Source organism: Geotrypetes seraphini, chromosome 12 (assembly GCF_902459505.1).
Source record: "Geotrypetes seraphini chromosome 12, aGeoSer1.1, whole genome shotgun sequence".
NCBI classification, from domain to species: domain Eukaryota; kingdom Metazoa; phylum Chordata; class Amphibia; order Gymnophiona; family Dermophiidae; genus Geotrypetes; species Geotrypetes seraphini.
The window spans coordinates 36975123-37001951 of record NC_047095.1 but is presented as its reverse complement, the minus strand read 5'-3'; the positions used below and the strand labels follow the sequence as shown (position 1 = coordinate 37001951).

The 26829-nt window shown below is 42.0% G+C and overlaps 2 protein-coding genes across 8 annotated transcripts in view; one reads left to right on the top strand and one right to left on the bottom strand.

The window, feature by feature from the left end:
- Positions 1-707, bottom strand: part of FUBP1 (far upstream element binding protein 1) — a 288549-nt gene extending 287842 nt beyond the window's left edge. Inside the window, exon 1 of one of the 3 annotated variants that reach the window (XM_033916010.1) lies at positions 545-707. In XM_033916010.1, coding sequence (XP_033771901.1) covers positions 545-637 — 93 coding nt within the window. In that variant the 5' untranslated portion in view covers positions 638-707. The remainder of the gene's footprint in view (positions 1-544) is intronic. The other 2 variants (XM_033916009.1, XM_033916011.1) reach the window with 2 other exon arrangements.
- Positions 145-26829, top strand: part of DNAJB4 (DnaJ heat shock protein family (Hsp40) member B4) — a 45930-nt gene continuing 19245 nt past the window's right edge. Inside the window, exons 1-2 of one of the 5 annotated variants that reach the window (XM_033916015.1) lie at positions 145-305; positions 22811-23385. In XM_033916015.1, the coding sequence (XP_033771906.1) occupies positions 22945-23385 (441 nt within the window). In that variant the 5' untranslated portion in view covers positions 145-305; positions 22811-22944. Of the gene's footprint in view, positions 306-19195; positions 19216-19278; positions 19804-20095; positions 20115-22810; positions 23386-26829 lie in introns of those variants that run through there. The other 4 variants (XM_033916016.1, XM_033916013.1, XM_033916012.1 and 1 more) reach the window with 4 other exon arrangements.

Sequence of the window (26829 nt, the reverse complement as noted above, 5' to 3'; positions counted from 1 at the left end):
TCTTAATAGTCCAGATCAACTCAATAAAACAGTAAAATCCCACCAAATAGCCTTCGGACATTACGGTAATTTAGGAGAAAGATGGGACTGGGGCAACCCCTCTGTATCGTCAGTGAGATCGAAAGCCACATAACGCGAAACCGTAGACACGAAAGAACATCGTTTATTAGGTGGGAAGGTGAAGTCCACCAAAAGAGAGCAACAGAATTCCTAATGCTCTCCTCTCGCACTGCAAGCTCAAGACCCCCGCTCACCTCCTCAAATTCCTGCCATCCGAGAACCTTTGCGGTGCAAATTTCCTCCAGGTATTAACCAATTCCAATACTACATTCGTTCATAATCCACAACAATCTTAAAGTGCTTAAACTCTACCGCTGCGCCTTCCTTCCTCCGCCCACTAAACCTTAACTGCGCTCTAGATCCCGCCACACAGCCTGCGGCCTTAGCAGGGACCAAGGTGCACGTTTTCTGAGAGGCCAGGCCCGTTTCGCGCGCGGGATAAATATCATGAAATAAGGAGAGAAAAAAAAATCGTGGCCCGTACCTGTCTGGCTCTCTGCAAAGCGTCCTTAAAAGCATCGTTAACCCCTCCAGCCGCACCAGAGTTGGGCGGAGGAACGGTGGAATATTCTGCCATATCAGCTACACCGCTTCTCTTTCCTTCTGCCGTCACCCAAGAAAGAAAGAAAATGGCGGCTGCCGAGGCCGTTCACCTTCTTACGGCGCATCGTGCCAGGAGGCACTCTCGCGAGACTTTAAGGGGAAAACGGGATTTTCCAGCCCCCAGTTTGTGTTACTATTGTGGGTTTACGCCTAGCGTCAGTAAAGGAGATTGCTGTGTTAGTGCAACAAAATTGAAATTTGGAACCTCCCCGAATAACGCTTTTTGGAACTGATCCCCTTCTCTCCTTTCCCTCAAGATGTGCAAAAATGTTCTTCTACATTAGCTTTCTGGGTTTTATGTTTAATTTAAGAAACAGAAAAAGTAAAGCAGATAAAGACCATATGGCCCCCTATCCAGTCTGCCCATCCATGCCCTCAACTTTCCCTTTAACTCAAGGGTGTCCAACCATTTGGCTTCCCTGGGCTGCATTGGCCGAAAAAAATGTTTCTGGGGCCCACAAACGCTGCAGCAAGACAGAGGAGGGAGCTGGCAAGACGGTAAACACCCGGAGGCAGCAGAGGAAAACACTGCATAGCCCTCAACTGGGGCCGCACAAAATACTTCACGGGGCGCATGAGGCCCTTGGGCCACAAGTTGGACACCCCACTCGTTTAGAGATGTACTTGTCCCAAGCTTTCAGTTACAGTTTTTGTCTCTACCACTTCCATCCTTTTTTCCTTCAAGAAGTATTTCTTCAGATTTCTTCTATCTCCTTTCACTTTTATCCTGTGCCCCCTCATTCCAATGCTTCCTTTCAAAATAGATACACCTCGTGTATTTATGCCACATAGACATTTAAACATCTCTATGATATTTCCCCTGGCTTACCCAGTGGCATAGTAGGGGGGGGGGACAAACCACCCTTGGTACCATCGTTTTCATCTCCATCACCCCATGCCACGCTCGTGCCCTCTCCCCTCCCCCCATATCTCTTTAAATCTTTGCCAGCATGAGCAACGCCGGCCTGGCTCCCCTCTGTAATTGCTTCCTGGTCGCGTGGCCAGGAAACAACATCAGAGGGAAAGCTAACGCTAGGGTTACCAGATTTTCCTGAAGGAAAATCCAGACCCATGGCCATGCCCCCAGGCTCACCCAGTTCCGCCCCATTCCGCCTGTGTGACATCTCATTCTGCCCCCAGAAGGCATCCACGCATGCATGGATGCAACACAATGACATCACTGTGTTGCATCCGCGTATGCGTGGATGCTCCTTCCTGCAATTTTGATGGGAAGCTTCTCAAAACCTGGAAAAAGTGCCGGGTTTTGAAAAGCTTCCAGACCCCAGGACAAGTCCTCGAAAAGGAGACATGTCCAGGGACATCCAAACATCTGGTAACTAGCCAATGCCAGCAGCAGGCTGGAGAAGTTGCTTGCACTGGCAAAGATTTAAAGAGGTATGGGGGAAGGGAGGGACAGGGGAGATATGATACAGACATTTAAATACTTGTAAGGTATTAATATAGAAACAAATCTTTTCCAGAAAAAGAAATGTTAAAACCAGAGAGCATGAATTGAGGTTGCAGGGTGGGAGACTTTGGAGTAATGTTAGGAAATTCTTTTTCATGGAGAGGGTGGTGGATGCCTGGAATGCCCTCCTAAGGGAGGTGGTAGAGATAAAAACTGTGCCAGAATTCAAAAAGAATGGAACAAACACAGAAGATCACTACGGTAATTAGAAAATTAATGGTATAAAAAAAACTAAGGCCAGTACTGGGCATCCTGTATATGGTGATTTGGTTTAGGATGAGCTGGGGAGGGATTTGATAGAAGCTCCAGTGACAGCATAGTTAGGATACGCTGGAGTGGGCTTCAATGGCAAATCTAGCAGTGGGAACCTAAAGACAGTACTGGGCGGACTTCTATGGTCTATTGCCCAGAAATATATATATATAAAAAAGAAGCCAATTGAAACATGAATGTATAATGAGTGTGAATGTTGGACAGACTGGATGGACTGTTCAGGTCTATATCTGCTGCCATTCACTATGTTATTATGTTACTATGAGTGTGACCGGGGGGGGGGGGGGGGGGAAGGGTGCAGAAGGAACAGGGGGCAGAGAAAAGGGTGCGGGGGGTGGTTATCACCTCCCCAGGCGCCTTCTACCCTTGCTATGCCACCGCTCCTACCTTTCTTCCAATGTATTGGAATGATTGGACAGACCTGTAAGCCCCTCAACCAGGAAAGAGGGGGCTCAATGATCTTTCAAACAGGAAAGAAGGATATCCCCCAAACTGACACTGAGAGTGAAATTGTGAGATTAGAACAAAGAAATTCCCAGCTGTGAAATGGAAATAACAAAAGTACAAGCAGAAATATTTGGCCAAATTATTCAGTTAAATAACACTTTCAAACTTTTTACAATGCTAGATTGGCTTTGTATTAGGAGGAGAAAGAAAAGTGAGATATACAGAGGGGTTGAAGGAACCAAAAAGAAAAATTCAGTTATACACAGCACTGGAATAAGAATAAGGGTTTTTTTTACCTGGTGCTAAGTGAGAGCCGATATTCCTGAACTACCTGAAACAGTTTAAAGTCTCTGTCTAGATCCTCATCAACCAACAATGGTAAAAAAAAAATTCAGTGACCAGTTGTCATAGCATTATAACAGTGGTCTCAAACTCACGGCCTGCCAGGTACTATTTTGAGGCCCTCAGTATGTTTATTATAATCACAAAAGTAAAATAAAACAGTTTCTTGATCATATGTCACTTTAGCTATAAATTAAAATATTATTATTAAGACTTAGCCAAAAGGAAAGATTTATAAACTATAAAGAGTTTTACCTCATGCAAAATTGTAATTTCTTTAATAAGCCATTAACTATTTTTTTCTGAGGCCATCCAAGTACCTACAAATCCAAAATGTGGACCTTTAAAGGGTTTGAGTTTGAGACCACTGCATTATAATAAAGTGTTTATTGTATCAGCACTGAGAGACAGAGATTTTCTTGGTTTTGTTGGATATAATGAAGATACAGCATTTTAAACTTGTGGTATGCATAAACTAGAGAAAGGATTGATTTCAAGGATTTATGATTTCAAGGATTTATTGATTTCAAGGATTTATGAGAAAGGATTGATTTCAAGCACAAGTACTGGTTAGCTTATAGTGTTAGTAGGGAAATTATATTATAATTAAATTAAGTTTATTTATTAGAAAATGATTAAAGAAATGTATTGCTCTTGATTGTAATTTTTTTCAATGCATATAGTTCTCACATTCTCTTAGGCTTCTGCAGTTAGTTTCATGATTATTGCAATTGTCTGGGTTTCACCATGTTTGGGTAGGTAGAACTGACATTTCAACTACAGTAGAATCCCAGTTAACCAGTATTCAACTAACTGTCACGCTCAACCAACCTGCAAAAAAAATTCCTGGCAAAAAAAAATTGTCTCTCATGCTCATGACCAATAACCTCCAAAATTGGTTTTGTGCTCCTGACCCTAGAACCCCTAAAGTCATGCGCTCCTTACCCAACAACCCCCTCCCTTCAGCCCCCAAAACATCAGCCCCAAAACCCCCTCCCTCCAGCCTTCAAAGCAACAATGGCAGCCGGTCCTAACAACCACTCCTCCCCTCTGGCCTCCCTCCCTCACTTGAAGCAGCAGCAATTCTGCCCCCCCCCCCCCAACTCCTCCCTCCAGCTCTAGAGCAGCAGCAGCGACAGTCCTGACCTGCCAACTACCCTCCCTCCCACCTTCCCACCCCGTAGCAGTAGCAGCAATGGTTCTGACCACCACCATCCCCTCTATCCCACCCATACTTACCTTTAAAACCCTGGCCTACATTTTCAGAGCTTACCATTGACTAAAGGTCAATGGTACAGCTGCATGATTAACACGATCAGCAGCCATTTTTTAGGTGGTCACCGATAACGGTGACATTTACAGAATCTGGCCCTTAGAGTCTCTGTTAGGGTTTTATATAAGTGGAGGGGCATAATAAAAACAGATATCTAAGTCCAATTTGGGCATATGGCACTAGATGCCCAAAGTTGGCAGAGGGAAATGCCAATTTTTGAAAAATACATCATAACTTTCAAAATTTTATATGGTATTTTTATTCCTCTTGTTCCTCTGCTATGGAACGTTTACAGATTTTCCTATGCAAGAGGCATTCAACAATTTAAACTTTCCCTTGCTTCTAGGAAAGGAATTAAAGGAGTCAAGAACTTTTGTCTTTCTTTGGCTTTTAAATTTTCTCAATTATGGAATTAATTCCCTTTAACTTTGAGATGTCTTAGTCCTTTTCAATTCATCCACAAATCTTTAAAAACTTTTTTATTTGCTAAACATTTTGAAAATTAATCTTCTTTCAATTTTTAGTATATTTTTCTTAATTATTGTTAACCGAGTTGAGCTTCCTCTGGTTGATGACCTGGTATATAAAGCTAAGTTTCAGTTTAGTTTAGTTTTTCAAAAGTTGTCTATCTGAATGTCCAGGCTATTGTTCGTCCAGACCGCCAGGACGTCTATCTTTATACCACATTTTCAACCAAAATTTTGTCCAAGTCCCATACGCCCAGAACAAGACCATTAGGATGTGGAAGGGGCCACTCAGACATGGCAACAGAGCAGTGGGGCACCTTAGAGGGCACTGCTGTGAACTTTAAGAAAACGGTGCCAGATAAACATTGCATCCCTTATAGTGAGTCCCCCCCAAACCCACTATACCCACCTGTCTACAACCCAATAGCCCATATGGCTGCAGAGTATGGCTTTGGGGGGCGGGGGTGTTGGTGGGAGCACATGTTCCACCATAAATGTAGTGGTTAGAGTGATTTAAGGGTCCTCCTCTATGGTTCACTACCCCAACCCCCCCCCCCCCCAGGCTATTTAAGACATCTGTGTGCAGCTCTAGTAGGCTTTCCTATATACCAGGTGCTAATGTTCTGGAGACAGGTATGTACTTTTTTATTCTGATCATTATGGGGGTGTGAGGGGGTCAGTGAACACTGGGGAAATGTGTGCAGGTCTTTACTTTTCTCTGCAGTGATTTTCTGGTTACTTTGGATACCTTTTTGGCACTTATACCTGTTTTTATATCATCTAACTCACAACATTTAAGTTTCATCCAGGATGTCTAGTAAAATTTTCAATTATCCCTGTAGGATGACTAAGGGCTCCTTTTACTAAGCTGTACTAGTGGTTTTAGTGCATGCTTAGCGCACGCGCTAGACGCTAATGCCAGCATTGAGCTGAGAGGAACATCAATTATAAGCTTCATGAGGCATCAAAGATTTCTAGCAGTGCGGAAGAAGAGGCCATGATGAGGGAGGACAGCTGGACTCAAATATGCAGGATCAATACTGTGACTCCATCTGCCCTTGAGCTGAAGAAACATTATGCATCCCTGGAAGTGGAGGAGATGAGAACATCCCAGGGAGAGGAAGGATCAAAGCTTGAAATCCCCAAAGTTTCTGGATCTGTGATCACTAGGAGGCATAAGGTTGGTAATTCCATTCTGAAGGGTACAGAGGCACCCATAATAATAACTAGCTTCTAATCTTGTTAATTATACTTAATTTGCAACATCTTTTAACCATTGTAAACCGCATAGAACGTCACGGTCCTGCGGTATATAAACTGTTATTATTATTATTATTATCTAGAGACCAGACATGATGTCCCAGGAGGTGTGCTGTCTGCCTGGTATCAAAATCTAAGATGTTACGGAAAGCTTGTCGAAATTTGTCAAGCCTAATGATTATTATCTGATGTTGCTCATCCATTTTGGCACTAACAAAACTGCTAGGTACCCCTCTGAATGTATCAAAAGTGACTTTGTGGCTCTGGGAGAGAAGGTGAAGCAGTCAGTTATACCGGTGGTATTCTTGTTGATCCTTTCTGTCGAAAGTAAAGGCCAAGGCAGAGAAGCTCAGATCCTGGAGATGAATGTATGCCTGTGTGGATGGTTTAGTCAAGAGCGTTTCGGCTTCATGGACCATAGGATAATTTTCTAAGGGCTGCTGAGCAGTGATGGTGTACTTCTATCAAATAAGGGAAGAAGTGTCTTCAGGAGCAGACTGGCTAACCTACTGAAGAAAGCTTTAAACTAGAATAATTTGGACTGGGTGATCAATCCCCCAGGTAAGTGAATCAGTAAATACCTCTGCACAAATGGGAAAAAGTATTGTTTGGAAAGCAGTATATACTGATGCTCTAAGTATGGGAAACAAGGTTCTGAATCAAGAATCTGTGATGCTAGAGTCTGAGTTATCTGGGACAGTAGGCAGATATTCTCACATGTGGATGACATCATCCACAGAGCCTGGTATGGACAGTGTATTGTCATTTTCAGATTTTTAAAAAGTTTGCAACTGTCCGCACTGCACATGCACAAGTGCCTTCCCACCCAACGCCGGCTTGTGGAACCTCAGTTCCGTAAGTAAGCTAAGAACCCAACCAGGGGAGGTAGGAGGGATGTGAGAATACCTGCCTGCTGTTCCCGGATAACACCTGTTACGGTAAGTAACTGTGCTTTATCCTAGGACAAGCAGGCAGCATATTCTCACATGTGGGACTCCCTAGCTTACTGCAATGGGATGGAGGGAGAGTTGGCCATTAAGAAGAAAATAAATTATTTAATACTGTTTGACTGAAATGACTATCTCGTCTGGAATAGGATTCTAGACAGTAGTGAGATGTGAATGTGTGAATTGAGGACCAAGTAGCTGCTTTGCAAATTTAATCAATGGGAATGGAACATAAGAAAGCTACTGATGCTGCCATAGCTCGGACCTTGTTTGCTGTAACATGTTCTTCGAGCTGCAGCTCAGCCTGAGCATAGCAGAAGGAAATACAGGCTGCTAGCCATGTGGAAATAGTTCTCTTGGTTACAGGTAGGACCAATATGTTAGGATCAAAGGAGATGAACAGTTGAGGTAAAGTCCTGTGTGGCTTAGTCCTTTGAATGTAGTAATCCAAGACACGCTTACAGTCCAATATATGAAGAGCTGTTTCTCCAGGATGAGAGTGAGACTTTGGGAAGAACACTGGAAGCATGATAGATTGCTTAACTACTTTTGGATAAAGTTACAGGGAAATACTTTTAAAACCAATAGGAGGAAATTTTTTTCACTCAGAGAATAGTTATGTTCTGGAACGCATTGCCAGAGATTGTGGTAAGAGCAGATAGTGTAGCTGGTTGTAAGAAAGGTTTGGACAATTTCCTGGAGGAAAGGTCCATAGTCTGTTATTGAGAAAGACATGGGAGAAGCCACTGCTTGCCCTGGATGGATAGCATGGAATATTGTTATTCCTTGGATTTTGGCTAGGTAGGATTGGCCACCATGAGAATGGGCTACTGGGCTTGATGGACCATTGGTCTGACCCAGTAAGGCTATTCTTATGTTCTAAGGAATTTTGGATTGGTCTGGAGAACCACCTTATCATGATGAAAAACTACAAGTGGAAGTGATAGAGATCAAGAAAATCACTTTCCAAGTAAGAAACCTAAGAGGAGTAGACACCAATGGTTTGAATGGAGGCTTTATCAAACTGGCAAGGACTACCTTAAGATCCCAGACAACTGGAGGCGGCCTGAGCAGAGGTTTGGAGTTGAAAAGACCTTTCATAAATCTGGAAACAAGCGGATGAGTGGCTAGAGGTTTATTGTTGACAGGAACAAGAAAAACACTAATAACACTGATGTGAATTCTGACCGAAGTGGTTTTCAGCCCAGAATTGGATAAATGAAGAAGATAATCCAGCACTGAAGGGAGAGAAGAAGAAGAAGAATCTTGGTGATGGAGGGTACACCACGAATTGTGAGCCCGCTTTCCGTACTGTGGCCCAACATGTAGGGTACTTTACACCAATAACTCAGACACAGACATGTATTTCATAAAAATAAGATTTATTCAGTTTATATCCAATTAAACTTGAAATTAAAATTAAATTGTCAATTAATTATATGCATTACATGCATTGCCATCTATAATAATAAAACGCTAAGCGCGCATGCGCACTCCTACCTGTATGATCCGTGATCCGTAGGTCCGTGGCCAGCAGGAGTGCGCATGCGCGCTTACAATGGCCCCACACTCACGGACCACAAGGTAATGTTGTGCAGTCTGGCTGGCTCCCTTACACTCCACGCCCGAAGTTTATTTTTAAATTCAAAGCCGCCGCCACGGCTCCTCTCACGAGCCACACCTGCATCGGAGAAGGCTTCTGATGCAGGCGGGGATCATGAGAGGAGCTGCCGTGTCTCCTTTAAAGTTAACAATAACTCCATCAAGGAACTAAGAGAGCCAGCCAGACTGCTGGAAGGGGGAGGGGGAAATGCTGCTGCTGCACAGGGAGGGGGAGGGAAATACCGCTGCTGCTGCTGCTGCACAGAGAAGTGGAGGGGGAGGGAATGCTGCTGCGGCTTCTGTACAGGGAAGTGGGGGGGGGAAATGCTGCTGCCCAGGGAAATGGAGGGGGAGTGAATGCTGCTGCTGTAGCTGCTGCACAGGGAAGTGGGGTGGGGGAGGAAAATGCTGTTGCACAGGGAAATGGAGGGGGAGGGAATGCTGCTGCGGCTGCTGCACAGGGAAGGGGGGAGGGAAATGCCGATGCTGCACAGGGAAGTGGGGGGAAATGCTGCTGCACAGGGAAATGGAGGGGAGGGAAATGCTGTTGCACAGGGAAATGGAGGGGGAGAGAATGCTGCTGCGGCTGCTGCACAGGGAAGTGGGGGGAGGGAAATGATGCTGCACAGGGAAGTGGGGTGGAGGGAAATGATGCTGCACAGGGAAATAGAGGGGGAGGGAATGCTGTTACGGCTGCTGCACAGGGAATTGTGGGGGGAGGGAAATGATGCTGCTGCATAGGGGGCAGGGAGAGGGACAGATAGAAAGACAGACAGACAGCGGGAGGGAGGGAGAAAGAAAGACACAGGGACAGGGAGAGAGACAGAAAGACAGACAGACAAAGGGGGCCAGGGAGAGAGACAGATAGAAAGAAAGACAGCAGGAGGGAGAAAGACAGAAAGAAAGATAGACAGATATATATTCTAGCACCCGTTAATGTAATGGGCTTAAAGACTAGTAAACCATAATTCTGTAAAACATTCTGTGTGTGAGGGGGTGGGGTCTTTCTCAAGGACTAAATGGTCCTTATGGAGAGCGGTTTTCCCCCTTGATCAGTTGTTTTATCTGTGGTAGTAATGGGAGGTGAGGATATCAGGGTGAGGGTACAGAGAGGAGGGGGAATCAGTGGCCTCCTCCTTCATTTCTGCCCTGAGCCCCAGCATGTCTAAAACTGGCCCTGCAAAGAAATATAGTAGATTCGTGAGGCAAGATTTCCCTTGACTAAATCCATGTTGGCTTTCTCTCATTAATCCATGCTCATGTATACGTTCTGTTATTTTGTTCTTTTTAATAGTCTCTACCATTTTACCCAGTACTGACGAAAGACTCACCAGTCTATAATTTCCCATTTTTCAATTCTATAAGCACTCTGGGATGTATACCATCCAGTTCAGGTGATTTGCTATTGTTCACTTTGTCAAATTGACCCATTACATCATCAAGGGGGCATGAACTTGGGACTCAAAGGAGCATTAACTTGGGACATAGGAGGAAGAGAATAGAAAGGGACAATTGTTGGGCATGAGTGCTTGAGTGAGAGGGAAAGAGATGGTGCACATGGGGGAAAGAAGAAAGAGGATAATTGGGCACAAGGAGAGAGAGAGAAGAGTGAGGTAGAGATGCATGGGGAATAGAAGGATGAAAGGGAGAAATATTGGATATGGTAATGGAGAGGGAACAGAGGGACAGATTGAAGGGAATGCAAGGGGGAGGAATGTTAGACATAGTGATGGAGGGAGAGATGTGGCATGTTGTTGGAGATGGGTGATAGAAGGAGAAATGGGCATGGGGAAAAATGCTGCACATGATCAGGGGGATGAGAGGGAGAAATGTTGGATATGGTAGTAGAAGGGGTGGGAGAGATGCACCCTGGGTCTCTCTCTCTTTCCCCACTCTCTTTGCAGCAAGGGAGGGAATGTGAGACAGATGAACAATGAAAGAGAAGAGGCATGTTGCCAATAGGGGTGGAAGAGAGAGAAAGAAAAGTTGTATTCACGGAGGCAGAAAGAAAGAAATATTGGATGCACAGTCAGAAGGAAGTGCATGCAGAGACTCATGAAATCACCAGACAAAAAAGGTGGGAAAAATGATTTTATTTTCAATGTAGTGATCGAAATGTGTCAGTTTTGAGAATTTATATCTGCTGTTTATATTTTGCACTATATTTGTCTATTTCTCTATAGTTGTTACTGAGGTGACATTGCATATTTTAAAGTCATCTGCCTTGACCTCTTTGAATAAAACCCGAATATAAATGATAATTAACATTTTCTCTACGTATAGCGTGCTTAGTGTTGTTTTTTTAATTTTGTGGTTACCATTATGTATTAATAAGATTATATTGTGTGTATTTGAAAAATGAATGGAAGAAATTGCATTACAATTAATACTATTATTATGGGGATGGGGTCAGGGGCAGAGCTTGGGCGGGTCTGGGGTAGAGCTTGGGCAGGGGTACTCGGTTGATATTTGTTAGACTTAGGGGGTACTTGGCTTGAAGAAATTGAGAAACTCTGCTATAAATCATAGATCAGGCCAATGGTGAGGAAGTTAAACACTAAACAAGACTTTCCTCAACTGCTATCTGTGCCCTAAACCGATTTTATGCTGTGAAATGCAACCTAAAATAAGAGGACAATGAAATAACCTACTGAAGCCCAAGTTTTACCTTTTCCCAAGTTTGAATGTTAGCAGGTAAGATATTCTAATGGAGTTTTTCTTCCCCCTTAGCAGATCCTCTCTCAGCACTCCTTCAGGGATGATAGCAATATAGGGGATGGAAAATAATTGACTGAGGTTGTGATTGGGATAGGGTGGGGACCAGATTATATTCCTGTAAACATCTCATGGTGAGAACCGGGGAAGTCAAATTCAAATTCACTGTGGCTTCTTGTGATCTTGGGCAAGTCACTTAACCCTCCATTCCTCAGATAAAAACTTAGAGATTGTAAACTTTCAGGAACAGGAAAATATTTACTTATCCTAGGACAAGCAGGTAGTATATACTCAAGTGGAGAACGTCATCCATGGAACCTGGTATGGACAGAGCAAAAGTGTACTGTTACTTTAAACTTTTTGCAAGTCTCGAGACTGCCCATACTGTGCATGCGCAGGTGCCTTCCTGTCTGATATCAACTTGTGGGACATGAAGAGAATGGTAAAAAAGAAACTTAGAGGAGAAACTGCAAAGGTCAAAAATGTATATCAGGTAGAGATGTTATTCAAAATTACCATCCTGGAAGCCCAGACTAGATACAGTATATTCCATGTATTAAAAAAAGGAAGAAGGAAGACCAAAAGGCAGCAAGCTTCGTTAATGAGTGAGTTGAAGGAAGCTATTAGAACTAAAAGAAAATCCTTCAGAAAGTGGATCCGACTGAAAATAATTGTAAACAGCACAAGGAATGGCAAGTCAAATGCAAAACACTAATAAGGAAAACAAAGATAGACCTTGAAAAGAAGATTGCACTGGAAGCAAAATCTTTGTTATATATATTAAAAGCAAGAAGCCAGGAAAAGAATCAGTTGGAATGCTAGATGACTGAGAGGTAGGGGTTCTCAGGGAAGACAAGGCCATAGCGGAGAGATTAAATTAATTCTTCGCTTCTATCTTCACTGAGGAAGGTATGGGGGAATTACTGGAGCTAGTTTTCAATGCTGATGAACCAGAGAAACTCAAACAAATTTCTGTAACACTGGAAGATATAATGGGATGGATCAATTTGACAAATTGAACAGTAGCAAATCACCTGATGGTATACATCCCAGAGTATTGATAGAATAGAAAAATGAACTTGCAGAGCTGTTGTTAGTAATTAGTAATTTATCTTTAAAAAATCTAGCATAGTACCAGAAAACTGGAGGGTGGCCAACGTGACGCCAATTTTTAAAAAGGGTTCCAGAGGTGTTCCGGGAAATTATAGACCAGTGAGTCTGACGTCAGTGTCGGGCAGAATGGTAGAGACTATTATAAATAACAAAATTACAAAACATATACGTAAGCATGGATTATTGAAAGAAAGCCAACATGGATTTAGTCAAGACAAATCATGCCTCGCCAATCGACTGCATTTCTTTGAAGGGGTAAATGAACATGTGGATAAAGGTGAAGCAGTTGATATTGTGTATTTGGATTTTCAAAAGGCATTTGACAAAGTACCTCATAAAAACCTTTTGAGGAAATCAGAAAGTCATGGGATAGGAGATAATATCCTATTATGGATTGAGAATTGGTTGAAAGACAGAAAACAGAGAGTAGATTTAAATGGTCAGTATTCAACAATGGAGAAGCGTAAATAGTGAGGCTCCCCAGCAATCTGTGCTGGGACTGCTGCTTTTTAACATATTTATCAATGATCTGGAGATGGGAATAACTAGTGAGGCAATTAAATTTGCTGATGACACAAAGTTGTTAAATTGCAAGAGGATTGTGAAAAATTGCAAGAGGACCTTGTGAGACTGGAAGACTGAACATCAAAATAGCAGATGATGTTTAATGTGGACAAGTGCAAAGTGATGCATGTGGGAAAGAGGAACCCAAACTATAGCTTCGTGATGCTGGGTTCTATGATAGGAATCACTTCCCAGGAAAAGGGTCTAAGTGTCATTGTTGAGGATACACTGAAACCCTCAGCTCAATGTGCAGCAGCGGCTAAGAAAGCAAATAGAATGTTAGGAATTATCAGGAAAGTAATGGAAAGCAATGATGAAAATGTTATAATGCCCTTATATCGCTCTATGGTACGGCTGCAACTTGAATACTGGGTGAAGTTCTGGTTGCCATATCTCAAAAAAGATATAGCAGAATTAGAAAAGGTACAAAGAAGGGCAACAAAAATGATAAAAGGTTTGGGATGACTTCCCTGTGAGGAAAGCTAAAGCGGCTAGGGCTCTTCAGCTTGGAGAAGAGATGGCTCAGGGGTGATATGATAGAGGTCTATAAAATACTGAGTGGAGTGGAAAGGGTAGATATGAATTGCTTGTTCATCTTTCCAAAAATACCGGGACTAGGGGGCATGTGATGAAGCTGCTAGGTAGTAGATTTAAAACAAACCAGAGAAAATATTTATTCTCACAACATGTAATTAAACTCTGGAATTAATTGCCTGAGAATGTGGTGAAATCAAATAGCTTAGCGGGGATTAAAAAAAGCTTGGCTAATTTCCTAAAAAAGAATCCATAGGCCATTATTGAGATGTCTTGGGGATATCCACTGCTTATTCCTAGGATAAGCAGCATAGAATCTGTTTTGCTACTTGGGATCTAGCTAGATACTTGGGACCTGGGTTGGCCACTGTTAGAAACAGGATACTGGGCTTGGTGGACCTCTGGTCTGTCCTAATATGGTAATTCTTATGTTCTTATCCGCTCACCATCTCCACAGTTTTCTTTCCCATCCCCGTACCCAACCCAATTTAAAAGATCTTGTAAATTCAAACAAATCATAAAGTGCATCCTATAACTTGTTAAAATTTAACACAAAACAATAGAAATAAGAATAGGAAAGAAACCCATATTCTTATTAATAACATTGTTTTCTTAAATATCAAAGCCCATAGGCCTGGATTCTGATAACAGCATCATAAGTTAGGCAGCGGATGGTCCCCTACTTCTGCCTAACTTAATTGTTTTAATTGGTTCAATTGATTCAGTAATTGACTGCACCGATTAAAATTCAATTATACTCCATTCAAAAAAAATGGAGGTGCCTGCAGGTGACTCCAAAAACTGTGCCATTGTCTCAACTAAGGAGGCGCCTTGTGGCACCTAAGGCCACTGTAGGCATGATTAACGCTGGAAGTGGCTTTAGGCACCATTAGGCGCCTCTATAGATGCAATTCTCGTGGAAGGTAGGCACTGGTAATGTAGGCCTTTAAATCTTTGGCCTTTATTCCTAGCCATATAGCTGCAATTCTTCAAACAGTACCATTGCATAACTGACATGCAGTTGGCACTGCTTTTGTAACCGGCCGCCAATTATGGCAGTCTTGAGAATCTGGCCCATAATGTTCTTATAGTCTATCATTTTAAACTATGCAAAAATAATAAATCATCTGCAGAGCCAGAGCTCTGTTCCATTCTGTTCCTTGATTGTTTGTCCTGCATCTGATTGCTTCAAAAGCGTGTCTATGGTGTCACCTGCTTTGTGTAGGAGCACCTTGGTGAAGAGGAAGTGGAGATGCCACAGAGAGCTTTGAAGATGTTGGCCATTCCCCTGATGCTCGAGAAATGCTGAAGAAGTATTATATTGGTGATGTCCATCTGGCTGATGCCGGGAATACTGGTTGCACAGAGCCCTCCAGTGGTGGATCACCAAGCTTCTCAAGTTCCTACTGCAGCTGGTTGATCCCTACCATTGCTATCATCATCGTTGGCCTTATGTATTGCTATTATATGCTAGAAGGCAAATCCTCGTGAAGCTGTGCCCTAGACCTGGGTTCTGCTCTGACCTGGGTTTCAAGTAGGGTTACCATATGGCTTCAGAAAAAGGAGGATGGATTGAGACATCTGGGTTTTACTTCGACTGAACGCAATGGAGTAAGGAGGACAGATAGAGACATCTGGGATTTACTTCTATTGAAAGCAATGGAAGTAAAACCCGGATGTCTCAATCTGTTCTGGACACCCAAATATATATTCAGGAATAATTAAATGCCCCAAGTGCACTAAACTGCAAACAGATATGAACTAATGTGCACACAGGTGATTATAACACACACTTTCTAACACTTCTCGGTGCTCAGAGAACCTTTTGTTAGCTTATAAGACCGCTGGGTAAGCAAAATTTTTTAGCCCACTACTGATACGGCTCAATTCTCAATCATTGTACTGGTCCCTGTAGTATCTACAAGTATAATACTCTCTCACTTTTTTTTATCTTTTTAAATTACTTTTTGTCTTTTTAAATGCTCAACTTCAAAACAGACTTAGCTTTTAATGCAGGGGTTCAACGGGTTCTGACACATTTTGCCATGCTGCCTCAGAGAACCCGCATCAACACAAACTTAATTCTGCCTCCACCATGTCTGTTTTTACTTCAACCGCTCTTGTGGTTAGCCTTTATCTGCTGTCAAGTTTCTATATTGCTACTGACCCCTCAACATCCCCACAGATTTCCTATTATCCTTGTGCACCCTATCCTCCACTCTCTGAATGAACTATGTGAAATCATCATGAAAAGCAGTCTAAGTATATAAACAAGATAAACATTTGAATTAGCCATATTCTAGCCTAGGCTAATATTTATTATCATCATTTTCTTTAGTATAGCTTTGGTTCTAGGGAATTAGTAAAGAATATTGAAATTATCTGCAACAGCAGACTTTAAGTTTCTGAATAAAACTTCAGTTTTATTTCTTGCTGTTCTGGAGTACAATTTCTATTTTGTCAACGGATAAGCTATATTTATCTGACAGTATATCAGATTCTCAAACTTAGAAAATAAAGAAATCTCCATTTAACTCATTTTCAGATAACAGGTAAAATAGATAACAAATGCATATTACAGTTTTCCAGTTCTCAGGAATCTGGTCATGTGTGTCGATCCCTATATGGACACATCAAGAGCTGTATGAGTCAGCAATGGAGCAATAGATGGGTGGGCTCTGGACAAGTATACCAGTATGCAGGAAAAAAATATGGACATGTGGAAACACTCCTAAGCTTATGTAAGGACACAGATCACATGACCACAGCTGCAGTTGTACTATTCCTTATATAGTAAAGCAATAATAGCTGTCATTTTATTGTGTTCTAATAACTAAAAACGGATTCTGTGGCACAATGGGAAATAGTCACATCTGACAGACTCCCAGAACAAAATGATTCAGTATGTCCAATCTAATCCAATCGTGGTCCTTAAATTCCTCTGGCTCACTGTCTTTAATATTATTTGTTAGTGTTCTAACATATGCTAACTTTTGTTCATAATTTTTTTTTGATAGCTGTAATACTAATGAGAATACTGGATAGAGTCTGTCAGAATGTGATTTGCTAATAATGGGCTTTTTCTACAAAGTTCACTGATAATATAACATTTGAATATAGCATGAATAACAAAAGAATAGACTCGTGTTTTATACATGAGGTTTAATCAGAAATTAATCCTTTTATTGCACACAGTGTTAAAATATGAAATTTATTTAACATTATTCAGCATTTAATTTTATTACTTACAGTACCTTTCTTGGTGCTTTTCAATTTCAAGTGATCTTATTGGAGGAATGTTTAAAATAGTTAATTTCTCATTTGTTCTAAAGACTTCAACACATACCACCATTACACCAGCAGACCTTTGGCCTGTATAACTATACATAAAAATGTAATCCTTAGCTCCTTAAAGTAGATAAACAAATGTTAATAAGTGTTGAATGCTTCTCTTACCTAGCTGCTTCCACTACTATGACTATAAAAGCACTTACTGTACTGACTTATCACATTATGTGCCATCGACTCGTGCCCGAGTCCTAGTGACTTCATGAATTACAGATCTAAAAAGAGATGGTTTTGTGCTATTCTGATAAGGTCCTCCAGCATCATCCCCATGGTTGTTTTCAACATGTCCAGCCATTTAATTGCTGGTCACCCTCTTCGCCTGGTTACTTTGATCTTCCAAACATAATGTCCTTCTTCAATGTCCTTTTCACAAACCAACAATGTATTTCATTACTCTGCCTTTCCCTTTGTTTTCCTTTTCTGTTTATTCTGTTAGTCGTTAATTTAATATGTTCTGTTCAGTGTCCATCTGTCTTTTATAACCCCTGTATTATCTATAAATTGAATGATTTGTTCATCGCTTAGATATTTGAGTAAGCGATTAATCAAATACTTATTAAACTTGAAAATGCCAGAAAACTTTCATAAAGGAAATAGTAGCATAAGCACTCTTCAGGAAAAACTTAACTTACCTGAAGTACTTCTTGGAGTGTTTATTGGGAACTGACCAACAAGAAACACTTCCTGAAAACCTCTATTATGATTCATTCATGTAATATAGTATGGGGCTCATAATCGAAAGAGAAAAACATCCCAAAACCGGTCTAAGTCGGCACTTGGACGAACATTTCTCAAAAACGTCCAAGTGCCGATAATAAAACCGGGTTTTGGACGTATTTCTAAACGACCTAGGCCTTCAAAGTGCCGCTGAACGACCAAAGCTAAACGGGCTGTTTTGGGAGGCGTGTCGAGGGCAGGAGTTGGGCGGGACATGGGCTGGCTTAGACTTAGTTGTACAGCATGTATAACCGAAAGTTATACAACCCACGATCTACGGAACTTGGACATTGTGACTTGTCACAAAAACCCACCTAAAGTCACCAGATAAGCATTGCAAACACATTAAACAGACCCCCACACACTACCCCAGTGATCACTGACCCCCCCCCCATAAAAATTTTAATCACAACTTTAAAATTTAGCCTCCAGACCATCATCACCTGGCCGCCTGGCATAGGAAAGCCTAATTGTGCTGCACAGAGGCGTCTTAAACCGTTTTGGGGTTGGGTTAGGGACCCATGCCCATAAGCCCCTGTAATCACTGTATTGATATTGAAACATGTGCACTCCCCTATACACCCCCAAAACCCTTTTGTACTGGCATATAAGAGGCTCCTGCAACCATAAGGGCTATTGGGGTGGTAGATAAGTGGGTCTACTCTAGGGGATTCTGGAGGTGGTTTTGGGGGCTCACTGTAACCTATAAGGGAGCTGTAGGGAGGAGAAGCCATGGCACCCTTTTTGTGAAGTTCACAGCAGTGCCCTTTAAGGTACCCCACTGTTTAGGTGGCATGTCTGGGTGTGCAGTCCATCACTTCGCAGATCCCTCCCACGTCCAACAGGGCTTGTTCTAGGCGTTTTGGACTTGGACGGAAAGTTGGACGAAAATGTGGTATAAAGATGGACGATTTAGTGGCTTGTGCTCTTTATTCCTACCTGGGAGAGTAATGTTTAGAGGACGTCTTGCTTCTCTTTGAACTTGATGCTAGACTAAGACAGTGTGAAAAAAGGTGTCATTTTTATCTCGACAATGCTTTTTAATAATCAGAAAAAAAAGTTGCAATGAATCTCACTCGCAGACACTTCAGTACTTTTACTAGCTGCAATGCTAATTTTTCCAATACCACAAAAAAAGAAGAGAGAAACGCTTCATTCTTAATTCAAGGAGAGAGTGTCTTTAACGTGACATCTCTTCACCACCCTAAACGCCTTCCTTTTTTTTTTTTTTTTTTCTGGCAACCTTGGCCGCATCCTACGCACTGCTGACTAACGGACTCGGCAGGGCCGGAGGATTCGACGGTACTTAGAAACCGGAAACCCAGTGTTGAGCCGCCCGAACGTGCGATGGGGTTCGGGAGGGGGGGGGGCCCGCGAGCAGAGCAATCCTCATGGTAGAGATCTGAGGGCGGGAGTGACGACCCGCTTGTTCTAGAAAGAGCTGCTGCCGGATTCCTCAGTCAGTTGGGACGAGGCCATGAGGTAGGAGGGGGAGGGGAGGAGGAAAGGGTTCGGGGGTGGGGAGGTCGGGGCAGCGGAGGGCCTTCAAGGCTATATATGAGCAGCGGGGGCAGGGCGTTAAGCACCGGAGGGGGGTGAGAAGGAGCTGTCCGGAGATTGTGCGCCATTCCCTGTACCCGGCCGGACACTCTGCTTCCCAACAAACTTGATCATTTGGATTCTGTTTTGGGTTTGTTTGGGGATTTTTTTATTTTTATTTTTTTTTAACACTTCATTTCAAGTCTCTGGTAGTATTTTTACACTAAAAAAACAAAAATATTTTTGTATTATTATTTTTTTTTTGCTAAGTTGTGTTTAAAACAAAAAACAAAACCTCCCATCTTTCTCGACCCGTCAGTATGGGGAAGGATTATTACTCAGTGCTGGGCATTGAGAAGGGAGCTTCGGACGAGGACGTCAAGAAAGCCTACAGAAAGCAAGCCCTCAAGTGGCACCCGGACAAGAATAAAACTTCTCACGCCGAGGAGAAATTCAAAGAGGTGGCGGAAGCTTACGAAGTGCTGAGCGATCCTAAAAAGAGGGAAATCTACGATCAGTTTGGCGAGGAAGGTACGGCTTTATTTATAGTGCCTCGCTGTGACCTCTTGTCCTCTTCAGAAATCATAGGTGCAGCTGACCCCCCCCCCCCTCCCACTTCCACTCACGGGCTGCAGAGAAGTGTTAATTGCAGGAGAAACCAAGATTATTTTCGAACGAGCATGATATGTGTCTCCTCTCTTACACTGCTGTAGAAATAGCTGCAAACCGGCCTTAAGGTTTTTCGGAGTTATGTACCGTGTTGCTGTCCACGTCAAATTTATTTTGGTTGATCCAGTAAAAGATATCGCTGTCATTCTAGCTTTCCCAGGACTACTAATATAGTAGGTACAGTAATCGGTTCTTATTGCTAATTCTTAGATTAGGGCTAGGCGATCAAACCTTTTTTTATTAGTTTTTTTCTTTTTCTTTTATAGACAGTTGGAATGGGGGTAGTTTACCTTTGGAATGGGGGTAGTTTACCTTAGATATACTGTAGAGTCGTACAGTAAGTACACCCCTGCAGAAGAGAGGAAGCTCTAACTGGCTGTATGCCCAGAGAGGAAAGAATTTGCATGATGTCATGAAATACCAGGATCACTTTGTTTTTTAGCCTAATCATAAACAGTAATAAATTGTCAGGAGAATGGGGCCCCCCAAATATCACAGTAAGCATGCAAAGTTTAGTAGAATAAACTTGGGGGGGGGGAACAACCTTGGGAATTGGTTTAACTGAGGTATTGAGCAAAATGTCTATACACATTCAAAATACTTATTAGTTATTGTAAATGGAAAGCTATAGGATCAGCACCGAACAATGGTAGTTTAGTTCAGTGTTTCTCAACTTCTTCAAACCAAGTACCCCATAAGCCTAATAAATATCAACCAGAACCCTGCCCAGGCTCCGCCCCTAACCTCACCCCATAATAAAAGTACTAATTGTAATGCAATTTCTTCCATCCATTTTTCATATACATACAATAAAATCTTAATACATAATGGCAACCAGAAAATTAAAAAAACCCACAAAGCACACTGTATTCGGGTTTTTTTCAAAGAGGTCAAGGCCAGATGACTTTAAAATATGCAATGTCACCTCAGTAACAACTATAGAGAAATAGACAAATATAGTGCAAAATATAAACAGCAGATATAAATTCTCAAAACCAACACATTTCAATCACTAAATTGAAAATAAAATAATTTTTCTTACTTTTGATGTCTGGTGATTTCATTAGTCTCTGGTTGCACTTCCTTCTGACTATGCATCCAATATTTCTTTCTTTCTGCCTCCTACATGCTTCCTCTTCTCCAGACCTCATTGCATTCCCCAACCAACATCCCTCTCTGTCCCTCCATGAGTCCATCATTTCTTCCTCTCTCTTCCACCCCCATTGGTAACATGTCTCCCTCTCTCTCTCATTCCCTCCCTTGCTGCAAAGGGAGTGGGTAAAGAGAGAGAGACCCAGGGTGCATCTCTTCTACTTCTTCTACTGCTACATCCTACATTTCTTCCTCCTTTCCACCAGTCCAACATCTCTTTCTCTCTGCCTCCTGCATGCTTCCTCTCCTCCAGTCCTCATTCCCTCCCCCAACCAACATCTCTCTCCCTCCCTACCTTTCTCCCTCCATAAGTTCATATTTTTACTCTGCCCTCTCCCCCTTCCCCTGAGTATGACATTTCTCCTGCCCTCCCCATCCATCTCTCTCACTCTCTCCATGAGACCAACACTTTCTGCCTCCTATATTCTTCCTCTCCTCTGGACCTCATTCCCTTCCCCTACCAACATCTCTATCTGTCCCTCCATGAGTCCAACTTTTCTTCCTCTCTCCTCCACTCTTATTGGCAACAAGTCTCACTCTCGTTCTCTCACTGTCCATTTGTCCTGAGAGATCCAGGCATCTCTCCCACCCCCTCTACTTTCACATCCAACATTTCTTCCTCTCTCATCTCCTGGATCATGTGCAGCATTTTTCACCACTGCCTACCAGCCCTATGCCCATTTCTCCTTCTATCACCCCTCTCCAGCACAATGCTACATCTCTCCCTCCATCACTAAGTCCATTAAGTCTCTATGTCCAACATTCCTCCCCCATGCAATCCCCTTCAATTTTTCCCTCTGTTCCCTCTCCACCACCATATCCAACATTACTCCCTCTCTTCCTTCTCTCCCCCATGCATCTCTCTCCTCTCTATGACCAATTTTCCTTTCTTCCTTTCCCCGTGTGCTGCCATCTTTCCCTCTCATTCACACACTCATACCCAACAATTTTCTCTTTCTATTCCCTCTCTCCTATGTCCCAAGTTAGTTCCCCCTTCCTCCCTTTGGATAGGAATACACAAGAATACTGTATATTATCTGGCCAATATTCAGCAGATAGCAGTCAGCATTTTAAAAATGATTGTTGTTGCTGGCTAAATTAGGAAAAAAAGGAATAAACGGCAGGAATGGTGTACAAGATGCCAAGTCTTTAATCAATAAACATAAATATGAAGAAAAATAGTTTGTATCCAACATATGGTCCAAGAGGTAGATGAAACGGGCTAAATTAGACCTGGATATTCAATGCTAGGTCATGTCCAGGCACTGGCTTTGAATATTCAGGTATGATTGGACATATGCTGGCTGCTGGGACTTATGTGAAGCCTGATCAGTATTCAGTAGGGACCCGCATAAGACATTTATGTGGGTCCCTTCTGAATCTTGGCCAGGACCAGCACAAGAGATCTCTAAGGTACCCCCCCTCACCAACTCCTAAATTTTCCCCATATTGCTGCTGCATCAAACTGAGTACATTTTCGTAGGACTACAAATAACTTTATTAAAATATGTTTGATAACTTTAGTAGATGTCTACTAGACAGGATGCAAGTTCTGTTGCTTATGATAGTTTTAGAGTAGTTGGTAAAGCTACTTTTGTCATATGGATTGTACTTCAGGAGGGCAAAAAAATCATAAAATATACTATAACTAAGCATGGTAATTTAAAATTACTCATGATGCAAACTACCCTAATCTTTTTCTCTCTTTTCCTCATAGGACTGAAAGGAGGAGCTGGAGTACCTGATGGGCAAGGAGGCAACTTTCGATATACTTTCCATGGTGATCCACATGCCACATTTGCAGCATTTTTTGGAGGAACAAATCCTTTTGAGATCTTCTTTGGACGAAGAATGCCTAGTGGCAGAGATGATGATGATATGGAAGTTGATGGGAATCCTTTTGGCGCCTTCACCAGTTTTAATTTGAATGGGTTTCCTAGAGAGAGGAATCAAGTAGGCAGTCAACTCCGACATAAACAAGATCCCCCAATTATTCATGAACTTAGAGTTTCATTGGAGGAAATATACAATGGCTGCACCAAAAGGATGAGGATTTCCAGGAAAAGAATGAATCCTGATGGAAGAACTGCCCGAACAGAGGACAAAATTCTTACTATTGAGATCAAGAAGGGATGGAAGGAAGGCACCAAGATCACTTTTCCAAAAGAGGGTGATGAAACACCCAATACTATCCCAGCAGATATTGTTTTTGTCATTAAAGATAAGCCTCATCCACATTTCAAGAGAGATGGTTCAAATATAGTCTGTCCTATCAAGATCAGCTTACGGGAAGTATGTTTCTAATTTACTTAGCAAAATTTTTGATGTTAGATGAAATTAAAGCTTCTATTGCTACAACTTGTATTAAGAATATAAAGAATTTAATTAATACTAAGGGCTGCTTTTACTAAGCCACGCTAGCAGGGTTAAAGCGCGTGACGTTTCATCATGCACTAACCCCCGCGCTGGCCAAAAACTACTGCCTGCTCAAGAGGAGGCAGTAGCGGCTAGTGCGTCCGGCAGTTTAGTGTGCGCTATTACGCGTGTTAAACCGCTAGCGCGTCTTAGTAAAAGGAGCCCTAAGATATGACAAAAGCTAATACAACTAATTTGCTAAAAATGTCAGTAAGTAGTTTAACCCTTGCTGAGATGAAGAGATGGTAGTTTCACAGCACAAACTTGCAGCAATAATTTTTTTTTAACAGAAGGCACTGCATTATTTCTTAGAATGTGAGCCATACCATCCTGGACCAGCAGGTGCAATCCCTTTTTGCTAGCAGATGGAGGTAGAGAAACTGATCTTTTGCAGTGACATCACCGGTATAATTTATTTATTTATTTAATTTGTTTTCTATCCCGTTGTCCCCAAAGATCGCAGAACGGGGTTACAGGATAAACATACATAATATCAGTATCAGTACAAGATTATAATACAAGTTTCATCCTAGTTGGCACATATTAGGTGTAGTTATCCTTATGTGACACAGACTGGTTCAGTTACCAAATATACAATTCTTTGTAGTCCATGGATCAAGGGCAAGGGGTCACTTGCTGGTGTTCATTAGAAAACTCCAGTATTTCTCTACCTCCAGCAGATGGTAGGTGTTCAGACTAATTTTCTGGTCCCTGGCCTAGCTTCCAGCTCTGCAGGCTAAGGCTGCACAACTTGGTCAAGCCTAATAGCTGGCTCCCAGGTTCCCATATCCATGGACTGGACTTGGTAGAGTGTGAAATGCTGCTCTGCTTTCCCCGACGTGCTTAATAGCATTAATTGGGTGAGATGCCTGGCTCAATCCTGTTAGAAAAGGTACAAGTCCCCCATCCCCCCTTGTTACATATTTGGGTGCTTCTCCCCAGGTTCCCCTGCAAAAAAAATCTGATTGGCCTTGCCTGAGTTAGTTTTATTCTCTTGCATGGGAATGAAGCTAATTAGAAAAAACCACCCTGCTTTGCAGTTAAAAAAACCCAACAAAAAACACTGCCCACAGCCCAAGTCATGGGTGCTGGTAGGTCATTAAAGCTGGATTCCTTTCCAGGCCTGAAAAGGGATTTGGGCTCCTCCAGTCTACCCAATTAGGGTATGCCAAGTCCTCCATAGTCCCAGTAGGAGGCAAATTTTCTCTTTTGCTATGAGTGGGCCTATGTCACCTTGGATTAGAGGGGTCCTAGAGCTGGCCTGTCCTGTTCTGATGCTTTCATGATTTTCCTTTGTGACTCGGAAGTTACCTTGTAGCATCTTTGAAGCTGCGGGCAGTATTCCATTTATTTCGTGGTCACCAAGAAATGAGTGTCCTTTTGGCCCATTCTGCATCTCAAAGGGGTAAACACCTATGTCAGGGTTTAGCATTTTCAGATGGAGACCCTTTGCTATGTGATCACCTTGGTTTGACCGGGCAAGTTTCAGACCTCTCTCAACCTCATAGAGGCATATTTCCATATCCCCATTATGGAGCATTATTTATTTAAACATTTATATTCCGCTTAGACATAGTTTCTAGCTGATTACAATAATAACATATAAAATCAGAATAGACACATGTTTAACATTAAATGGTCCAGAATTTGAAAAAGACAGAGGTTATGTTTGTGGGGAATGATGATTTGTTGATGAATACAAGAGAATTGAAGGTGCAGGATGTGACTCTAACAATCTCATCGTTTATTAAAATGCCAGGGGTATATTTGGATACAAAGCTCTCGATGCATGAACGGTGCATTCTTCAAATTGAGATTGCTGTCAAGGGTAAAACTTCTGATGTCAATATCAGATTTTTGGACTGTGATTCAATGTATGGTGATCTGTAGGCTTGATTTTTGTAATTCTCCATTGGTAGGTATTGCAAAATGTAAAATTAAAGCATTGCAGGTAGTACAGACACTGCAGCACTTATGATCACAAGGATAGCCTGGAATGATCATATTACTCCAGTATTGAAGAGTGCATTGGCTACTAATTCAATCACAGATGGAATACAAAATTCTGATAATTGTTGATCAGGTAATTTATAGGGAGACACCTTTGTATCTGACACAGCTTTTGAAACAGTATATACCATCTAGAAATTTGAAGCAATACTTCTCTTTTTGTGTGTTGGTATGCCACTTCTAGTTTTGTGCCCTATCCTTAGGGTCAGCAGTGGCACCCCACACCTTCTTTAAGGAGATAGTAGTGGCTGCTCACTGGTGCCACTAGGTCATCTAGACAATTGGTTGACCTGGGCCAAATCACCTGTGGATTTCAGGATTTCCACTTTTCAGTCATTGACCTTTTGGAAAGTCTGGGCTGGATGGTGAATTGGGTCAGGAGTTGCCTTGTTTCCACCCAGGTCCTAGAGTATCTGGAAGTCTGGTTCTGCATGGCTTGGAGGGGGTGGGGATGGTGTTCCTCCTAGAGGAGCACATGGCTAAGCTTCAGGCCCAGAAGTGCAGATGTGTGAGCTTCAGGCTCTTGAGAATTCAGGATTGCCTGCAACCTCTGGATATCATGATGGTGGCTTTGGAGGTTGCACTTTGGGCATGAACACATATGTGGCTTCTTTAATCAACCTGTTTGTCTTGCTGGGCTCTAGTCTCTCAGATCTTCAACTGCCAGAGCAAGGCACAGCCCAATCATCTTTGTGTTTGTGTGTGTGTGTGTGTGGGGGGGGGGGGGTTCCATTGGACTTCCTGGAATGGGTACTCTTTTTTTAAATTCTTTATTTTTCAATTTTTCAAATCACATTTACAAGAAAATAAACTTCTTGTTAAAGAAATACAGCAGAATAAAATAAATATATACCATCAAAATTATACATAGATGAAAAGTTACATAACCTTCCTTAGACCCCAATATCATAAGGGGAGTTACCAGCAATATAAGGAGAAGAACATTTCTTAATAAAAAAAACCCAAAAGGAATTAATTAACAAAGTAAAGCTTAGCGCAAGTTTGCTATAATTCCATTCCAATACACCGTATCTATTCCATCAGGTTATCTTTTTTAGCTCCAGAAAAGATTTTAAATGGTCTGGCTGAAAAACCACATATTTTACTTGTACAACACACTTACAAGGGTAAGCTAGCAAAAACGTTGCTCCCAAAGATAAAACTTCCTGTCTTAAAGACAAAAACTGTTTCCTTCTTTCCTGAGTTGATTTTGTTACATCTAAATATGCCCAGATTCTTTTACCGTAGAACAAATTTTTAGAAAATTTAAAGTATAATCTCATGAAGGAACCCATTGTTGAAAAATGAAGG